General features: G+C 35.0%; 1 protein-coding gene across 1 annotated transcript in view; it reads left to right on the forward strand.

Moving 5' to 3' along the window:
• The window catches only part of LOC130051527 (uncharacterized), a 28,407-nt gene extending 25,739 nt beyond the window's left edge, over nucleotides 1-2,668 (forward strand). Inside the window, exons 2-3 of the mRNA XM_056153500.1 lie at nucleotides 1,140-1,431; nucleotides 2,026-2,668. Of these exons, the coding sequence (XP_056009475.1) occupies nucleotides 1,140-1,431; nucleotides 2,026-2,189 (456 nt within the window). The 3' untranslated portion in view covers nucleotides 2,190-2,668. The remainder of the gene's footprint in view (nucleotides 1-1,139; nucleotides 1,432-2,025) is intronic.
• Nucleotides 2,669-10,131: the final 7,463 nt, after the last annotated feature.

Raw genomic sequence — 10,131 nt, forward strand, 5'->3', positions numbered from 1 at the left:
TATGTTGAAGCCGGTAGGCTTTTCTAGTGCTGGGCGTTTGACCTAGGGACATTGGAGACTATGTTGAACACGGTAGGCTTTTCTTGTGCTGGGCGTTTGACGTAGCAACATTGTAAGCTATGTTGAACCCGGTAGGCTTTTCTAGTGCTGGGCGTTTGACCTAGTGACATTGGAGGTTATGTTGAACACGGTAGGCTTTTCTATTGCCGGGCATTTGACGTAGGAACATTGTAGGCTATGTTGAACACGGTAGGCTTTTCTAGTGCTGGGCGTTTGACGTAGCAACAATGTAGGCTATGTTGAACACGGTTGACTTGACGCGGAGCCGGGATGGAGAATCAAGCCAGAGATCGACCTCCATGTTGCGAAGCGAACTTCTAAACCACCAGGCTGCCGTGACTAGTTTTCGGACTGAGAACTCCTAAACCACCAGGCTGACGTGACTAGTTCAGTTCCCTGAGTGAGAAACAAATTGATGACAGTCGAAACGTGTATTGAACCGTTTGGAATAATTTCTGTGGATGAAAGACTATTATCGAAAGCAAATTACTTTAGATTCTAAAGAAAATTAATTAAAGATAGCGTTCATGCTCTTTTACACCACAAAGATTAATTAAGATTGTTGCCGATATTCAGACGAACGATGTCATAGTATATATCATAGCAGAGTTTGAATGAGTACTAATATTAACATGACACCGAGTATACAATGTACTAGCTTTTTGTAACCAGATAAGAGCTAGTTCTTGTGATTTTTAACCACTGTAAAATTATGAGACTGATCGCGGAAGCCTAGTGGCTGGAGAGCTTACCCAGCAATAGGGATATCCCAGCACCGAGTCAATCCTACGACATTTAAAGTATTGCATGTATAATGAAACTCGGTGAATTCGGGAGACTTCGGCTATTCTCACGAAGCGACAACTTCCGCCCAGAGTTACTGTTCTTGTGGTAAACAAACATGGACGCGCCAAGAAAGCGAGATCTGATCGGACGATTTGTCTCGCGTATACAGAAGAAAAAAACTTAATAGGAAACGCAAATCAAGGGTGGAGATCGACCACAATTATGTGTCTGGGCATGTGTGTGACGGGAATCCGTGTAGTGACAATGATTGCCCGCTGTATAACAATTTCAAGCTGGGTAAATATGCGACGAGAGAGGGCTGGAAGGAAGGACAGCGGATTATTGAATTCGGAACGTTAGTTGAGGCTCTAGAATCATGTAGACAGTGCAGATTGGGCCCGCTGTCATTATCTGCGTCCAATATTGTTGGGGAGTTGCAAAAAGGCTTAGGGGGATACCTGTACGTGAAGTGTTTGAACCCAGAATGCGGTGAGGTCAACACAATTCCGTACGGCCAGACACACCGAGAGAAGGCAGGAAAAGCGGGGATGCCGTGTTTCGTTATCAACACTAAGCTTGGTACAGGTAAGTTTATGACTCAACAACTGTAGATATTGCATGCTTACTGTCAACAGGGTTTTAAAATATGGTTAACACCCCCTCTCCCTTCCCAACACACACATACTGTGGCACACACACGAAATACAGATTTCCTACAATAGATAACATTTGAACTGAAAATGTAGTACTGTCTCAAATAAATGTACAAAGTTATTAATTATTTGAATGCCTATATCAAATGCACATTTGAATATTCTGTCATTATCCCTGTTGAAGTAAAAATACATGTTTTCATGATCAATTATTACATGTATATGAACATACATATGCAACTGCACGTGTATGAACTATTGGGTTAAAATATATTTTGCTGGTCTCCAGAAGTTTATGTTATGTTATATCGATTATCGTCCACTGGATTATATTGTGATTGACTATCCTAGCCCTAGTATTATATCATGTCCTACTGACATAACCCTTGTACTGTTGCTTGATATCATTTTAATGTGTTTGTTATGGGAACTGACAAAGTAAATTCATGCAAACAATTGAATATAACTGCAGGAATACGGTTTTCTATAATCATAATATGAGTATTTAATTTTATCTACTAATCAGGAATGATAGACTCCATCGGTGGCCCAGTCAGGCTAAACAATTTTCTAGCTACTTTGAACATCAAGCCTGTGAACTGTAGAAGTTTGAAAGTCATGGAAAGAAGAGCGGGAGTACATGTTGAGGCTGTAGCTCAACAGTCAACTAGACAGGCAGCTTTAAAGTGATTCTTAAAATTATGTATTTGTAGGTTTGTTAATAGTTGAACATCTCTCTTGGGAATTATTTCATGAATACTATGACACTTCAGAAATATTTATTTTTGCTCACACATCAAATTATCTAATTCACACACAGAGTTGTGTCAAAGTCAATGTTCATACCAATTTTGATATGCATGTAGTTAATTTGAGATGCTTTTTCAGAGCTTGTATAATTCATTCAATATCAAGAATCATGATTATAATTTCATCATATGTTGTTATTATATTTATTATTATGTAATTATTATCTAATTGGTTGCAAATTGCACTCGGAGATAAACTGAAAGTAGAGAGTTCTTTTCCGGTCATGTCAGGGTCAATCTCTGAAATAAAACTGCATGTACAATATTTATTTATGGAATGCAAATATATTCATATTTACATTTGCATTTACATGTGTAAACAAAACAACTTGGTTATACAAGATGTTTTCTGCATTAAAGAAATGTATGAGATTTTTTTTTTGGTCGTGACTCCTGCAAAATTAATTCAAGGCCATATTAATTGATAGATACAATTATGTGTTTTTAAAGATTAATTAGAGGGTTAAGGAAATATTAACATTATTGAACTATATCATCTCTATGTGGTTAAGACTTTTAAACCATAAATTTTACATAACTCATTTTAAATTAAATCAAAAGCTCTAAATTGTCATCGTTATGTGGTGAAGGTCAATTTAAATTTGTCAAGGTCATTGCTTTGAAGAAAACATTAGCCACAAGAAATTGCAATTAATCAATTATTAAGTTTAATTCATAAATATGTGTTAGGTTTTAGTTAAAAATGAGCAAAACTACATTTTTTTTTATGCTTTTAGTAATGTCCGCAGAGGAAAAAAATAAGGGGTAGGCTTATAGAAAAATGAATTTCTCTCTTTTCTGTGGATATTTTTTTTTATTTTCTTACCTTTTTATCAAGCACAAATACTCATTGAATTTTTATACTCATTTAATTTGGTTTCCTTCAGTTAACAAAGATTTTTAAGGAAAAAATATGACATCGCATTTTCAATCTGTATATGCTTTTTCTCGGTAGTATATCAATTTCAACCATTTTTACAGGATTTACTCTATTGTTTCAGTAAAATTGATGTATCAATTCAGTCTTTAATGGTTTCTAAGCTTTATCACAGTCACATTGATGTCTTTTTTAATTTTCATAATATAGATTTTTTTTTACATGTACCACTTGCTTCTTTTCGTCTTTTAAGCCGCTGGTCTATTATTTGATACATCTCATATTCCTGTGGATGAAAACTCGTGAAACTTTCACAATTTATGTATTTTGATATGTCATTTATGAAAAGAAACTTGATTTTTGAATCCTGTATACAGCTCATTATGCAAGCAATACCTTAACATAGGTAACGAAAGGTGAAGATAACGAACAGTGATCAATCACATAACTCATATAAAAATTTGATATAATCTCATAACTCCTATAAGCAATACAAAATAAGAGAGTTGGGCAAACGCGGACCTCTGAATAAACCAGAGGTGGGATCAGGTACCTAGGAGGAGTAAGTATCCCCTGTCGACCGGTCATACCCGCCGTTAGCCCTATATCCCGTTCAGGTAAACAGAGCCATCCGCAGTCAAAATCAGTGTGCCAAGAACAGCTTAACAATCGGTATGAAACACGTCAGACAGCATTTGACCCAATGCGAGGTTGTACTGACGAAGTAGATCGTTATAACGACCATAGAATTTGCGAAATGCTGACTTCAATCGAGACTGTTGAAACCCCTGTACCATCAACTTGTTTGTCAGTAGCTTACCTCGATTTAAAAACTGACTACGCAGAACAAGCTTTGCATATCGAATCAGTTGAGAGATATAAACACCATATGCAGGTGATAATGGAATATTGCTACATAAATATGGGAAGTTGACGATGGAGAAGCTGATAATATATTGATTGTCGATATTTATAAAAAGTTATTTCATTGATTGCACACTATTAAAAAGTCTAATTCGTATGGGCGCAAAATCACTACATTCTAAAAGAATGTGATGTATAGTTAATGGACAGTCACAAGATATGCATTCAGGCTGAGGTTCTCTGTTTAGTAGGTAAGCATGTGTCAATTTTGAATGTCCAATGCGTATTCTTGAAATAATCACTTCGTCTTGGCGTTTCATTACGATGTTACACGATTTGTTTACTTTGTTTTGAATAGAATAAAGTTAACTTGTATCACAGAAATCCCAATAGATTTGCCAAACAGAATTTACATATAGTTTGATGAAATATTTAAAATCAGTGTATGGAATTTTGAAGTGTACAATATCACATTGAAGTGCATTTTTAGCCGCTTTGGTGTTGCCATAGATACCAATGTGACTTGGGATCCAGCAGAACTAAACTATTTTACCTTGTTCAGTTAAAAGATAGTACCGGTGTAAGATATCTAAAAATATATGGATGATCAATATTCATGTTGTTTATTAACTGAAGACATGATAGGGAATCTGAGAATATAGTAATTATATAAAGTGTTTGTCATTAGAAGTTTGTACGTATTCAAACGCAAGCTGAATAGCCTTTGCTTCGGCGGTATAAATTGTTGCTTCATTTGAAAGTCGTGCAGAGAAAACGTCGTTTGTGATTACTGGAGCAGCAGCGACTTTATTTTGGTCTCTTTTGAACCATCTGTATAGATATCAATTGTAGTATGTTTGGATTGTTTTATTTCGGATAATGTTTGCTTGAAAATGGCAGAATTTGTTTCAGATGTTTTTAATTCAGAAAGTGATGTGTCTACTTTGGGTTTTTTAAATAGTTTCCATGGTGGTATTTCAGAAAGTGATGAGGGTTGTACGATGTCCAATGGTAAGTTAGAATCACGTATATGTTTTTTTAACTTGTAGACCGATTGATTTTATGCACTTCTTGTTTTTGTCGTATAAATATAGGATGTTCTTGCCGAGATAAAAAGGGTATCTAATACCAAAACCAGTAACAATGTTATTTAGACAGAATAATTTAACACTCCAAAAGTTTTCTTTCAGGTCGTAAAGGAACTTACGTGTCAAATGGCAAGGCAGCGTTAATGCAATGTATAAATATTCTGAAGAGTAGTAGAAAAATTCAAAGAAAGACTCCGTTTACCTGATCAGGATATAGAGCTCACGGCGGGTGTGATCGGTTAACAGGGGATGCTTACTCCTCCTAGGCACCCGATCCCACCTCTGGTGTGTTCAGGGGTTCATGTTTTCCCAACTATCTATTTTGTATTGCTTATAGGAGTGATGAGATTGATCACTGTTCGTTATCTTCACCTTGCATAGTGAACATAACTTTTATGCACTCTAATGCCGACAGGTTTACTACAAATGAAAGTAGGCTATGGGAGTCAATTGATGACGTTTATTTAGTTCAAGCTATCCAGAAAGAGAGGTAAAGGCTGCTTTAGACGACAAAATTTATTCTAAAATAGAACAAAGAGGTGATCATGTGCTAGCTGTAGTATTCAACACCGTGGACCATCGTGAAAAGATTCAGTAACGCAGGGATTCTAGATTTCTGAAGCGATCGGTCTCTTTATTTTTCTCAAAAACAACATAAATGAGAGTTTTCTTTGTCTAACACATGTCGAACGGAACGCACAGAAGTATTAAGAAACAGAATATGTCTCATACTTTGAATGAAAGTAGTTACTTTTCTCAAACACTCGTGTTTAATATCGAGTACCTAGGAAAATTCGCACGGATGTTTGCTTCATGAGCTGAATTCAAGGTTTGAAATAATTTGAGAAAGAACCATGATAATCTGTCACAAGAATATAAAAATGCATTCAATTTCTTACTAAATTGGGGTTCATAATAGTCTTTATGTTGACGAAGTGCTTGAAAATGAAAATAACGCAGGGTGAAAAGATGGAAGATGTAGCGTTACGAAGGTGAAAAGATATCAAAGATTGTCATATTGATTAATATCATTCAGTAAATTCACAATTGTAAGTTTTTCTATCACATATTATAATCTGATTTAAGCCTGTATGGTCCGAATTACAATATTTTTTTCCATCTCGTAAAAACGCTATTAAATCATCGCACGTATGTAGTTATGAGACTGTACGACATATAATAAATTATTTCACCTGATTTAACCCAAAGAATTTGATTTTAAATCGATGTTTACAAATAACCGCGTCACTCTGCCATTTCAAGTGACAGTCACGTGACCAGTTCAAACTTTCAGATCATCAGTGATCTTATCTGTGTAAAGCTGTGTATTTTGTTATAACAGTGCCGTACCATAAGTTGAATAGAAATAGAAATATCAAATACCTTTTAGTAATTCGTTGTTTTACGTTCTTTCAGCCTTAAAACTAGACAGTTGCGTATGAGTTAATATATCATGTTGGGATTCCCCTGACGCGCGTGGGTCTATTTATAGACGTCTATATTGGGATGATTTATATATGTAGCCACTATTTTTACTTTCTAAATAATATTCTCACTGTTTTCTTTTACCTGCAGATGTTTTCAAGCATGTAATTAAGGGAAAGTTAATAACTTTATCAAGTAATTAATCTGCTTTAAAGTAATTATGTACAAAAATAATACATGAACATCGGGTCATACAGCTTTAAGGAATGAATCTATTTTTCTTTTTCGCAGCGCATAATATCATTCAGCAAATTCACAATTTTAAGTTTTTCTGTCACATGCAAGGTGAAGATAACGAACAGTGATCAATCTCATAACTCCTACAAGCAATACAAAATAGATAGTTGGGCAAACACGGACTCCTGGACACACCAGAGGTGGGATCAGGTGCCTAGGAGGAGTAAGCATCCCCTGTTGACCGGTCACACCCGCCGTGAGCCCCATATCCTGATCAGGTAAACGGAGTTATCCTCAGTCAAAATCAGTGTGCCAAGAAGAACTTAACATCGGTATGAAACACGTCAGACAGCATTTGTCACATATCATATTCTGATTTAGGAATGAATCTATTTTTCTTTTCGCAGCGCATGATACTAATAGAATCCTTCATTAGTACGAGTGTGGGATAGGGAAATTCCACCGAGGGGACAAGATTCGCAGTCTAGGACGAGGCTTTGCCGAGTCCAAGACAGCGAATCTTGTTCCAGAGGTGGAATTTCCCTATCCCACACGAGTAAATAATGAAGGATTATTTTTCTCACATTTTACCTACAGTTTAGTGCATAAATTTAGGAGCTTTGAGAAAATTCTAAATTATCAAAATCCTCATTTGAACTTCGATGCAAAAACTAATTAGATAGGCAGAAAGAGCATACCCGAAAATGGTTTACACTGTAAGTGTAAACTAAAAAACCCAAGGTTGTCCAATGGAAAGCTATATACATTAAAATTTAAAGATAACAATACAAAATATTTTTGCTTCACCGTGTAACGTAAATCTTCACCGTGTAACGTAAATCATAGAAAATATATGACGTCACAATCAAATGACGTCGCAGCAGTGTGAGACAGAAAAATCTCACATGGCTGTCTCACATGGATAAAGTCTATCTCACACTGGTGATAATGTGAGAAATAAGTTTCCCTTTCATTATAAGATATGAATAATTGCTACAAATAAGATGAATTTTTGGTACATATAAATAAATAGATCGATCGCTTCAAAAATCTAGAACCCCTGCCTTACTGAATCTTTTCACCATGGTCCACGGTGATTCAAGGGGCAATTGATTTTCTTTAAATACATAGGCTTATGTTATTTTTTCACACTTCATAAATATAACTGATACGACAATATATCGTTCAAAAATACAGATTTTGGATATCAGATATAATAAACAAAATTTTCAATCAGCAAGCAAGGTCTCAGTTTAAAATTTGATCAGCACCATGGAAAACTTATACGGTACCAATTTTGATGCACCAGATGCGCATTTCGACAAATAATGTCTCTTCAGTGATGCTCAATATATTTCATAATTCTAGTATTTGATATAGACATCCTTTGAACAGTTTTCCAAGACTGCTTTAGTAACAGAAAAACTATTATTGGTTTTCCTACGCTAAAGGGTTTTGAAATTGTCCATTGAATACATTCATTGTAACAAATTTCCAACTTCCGGACATCTCATCTTTCAATGTGAAATGTTGTAACTGTTCCAAATGGAAAGTATTAATTGATTATCTCAATGTAGAGAAGAAATGGAAACATATCTTGATTGGTTTCTTTCATGAGCGGAATCGAAAGATTATATCTTTAATATGTTTCTGATGGAAACTGTTACATCATCCTTAATGATGTACACTCTTCAATTATGTGGCGTGTAGCCAGAAGGAAAACAAAGTGCACGCAATGTATGGCAAGGGGTCTGGGGTCGCCTTGAGGCCCCCGATGATTGCAGGGCAAAGCCATAGTGGGGACCATGGGGGTAAAGGCCCCGGAAGCTCCTGGGTTTTACAAATGCAATCACTTATTAATTTTTGTGCATGGAAACAGGGTTTCTTGTCAGTTTCCAAATCCAAAAGAATTCACACAAAATCATTTTCTGAAGTGTTTTATGTCAAAGCACCGGTGTGCATGTACTGTCTTCGTTACTGATTACAAAGTATATCCTCATCTGTCTACTACATGTACATATATGATGTACATTAAAGTGATATACGACATGATGTGAATCAGTTTGATTAAAATCAGACCCACCCCGGTAATGATACATGTATGTCGCTACACAAAGGGGTTGACATAGCATTACCGGAGCGGATCTAAGATCTGATTTTAATCAGATTGAATGTTAATGATTTGAAATTTAAAAAAGGACCTTGAATTTGATTGAATGGACATGCATCACTGAAGAGACATTATTTGTTGAAATGCGCATCTGGTGCATCAAAATTGGTACCGTATAAGTTTTACATGGTGCTGATCAAATTTTAAACTGGGACTATGTGATGTAGTAGTTTTTTTTTTACAGCAAAGATTTCTCTCTCTCTCTCTCTCTCTCTCTCTCTCTCTCTCTCTCTCTCTCAAGAGATGTTTACGTAGTTTCGTGCTTGCGTATAAGCAGGCACGCGCTTGCTTCCTGATTGAAAATTTTGTTTATTATATCTGATATCCAAAACCTGTATTTTTGAACGATATATTGTCGTATCAGTTATATTTATGAAGTGTGAAAAAATAACATAAGCCTATGTATTTAAAGAAAATCAATTGCCCCTTGAATCACCGTGGACCATGGTGAAAAGATTCAGTAAGGCAGGGGTTCTAGATTTTTTAAGCGATCAGTCTATTTATTTATATGTACCAAAAATTCATCTTATTTGTAGCAATTATTCATATCTTATAATGGAAGGGAAACTTATGTATAATGTGCTGCGAAAAGAAAAATAGATTCATTCCTAAATCAGAATATGATATGTGACAGAAAAACTTAAAATTATGAATTTACTGAATGATATTATGCGCTGCGAAAAAGAAAAATATATTCATTCCTTAAATCATATTATAATATGTGACAGAAAAACTTAAAATTGTGAATTTACTGAATGATATTAATCAATATGACAATCTTTGATATCTTTTCACCTTGGTAACGCTACATCTTTCATCTTTTCACCCTGCGTTATTTTCATTTTCAAGCATTTCGTCAAAATAAAGACTATTATGAACCCCAATTTAGTAAGAAATTGAATGTCTTTTTATATTCTTGTGACAGATTATCATGGTTCTTTCTCAAATTATTTCAAACCTTGAATTCAGCTCATGAAGCAAACATCTGTGCGAATTTTCCTAAATAATATATAATAATGATAATGGTATAATTCGTAAAGTTTAAAATTGAGATTTTTCAATTTTCTAACATTTATTTCAAAATGCTTTCAATATATTTCATAATTCTAGTATCTGATATAGACATCCTTTGAACAGTTTTCCAAGACTGCTTTAGTAACAG

The sequence above is a fragment of the Ostrea edulis genome, chromosome 2, assembly GCF_947568905.1.
Source record: "Ostrea edulis chromosome 2, xbOstEdul1.1, whole genome shotgun sequence".
NCBI classification, from domain to species: domain Eukaryota; kingdom Metazoa; phylum Mollusca; class Bivalvia; order Ostreida; family Ostreidae; genus Ostrea; species Ostrea edulis.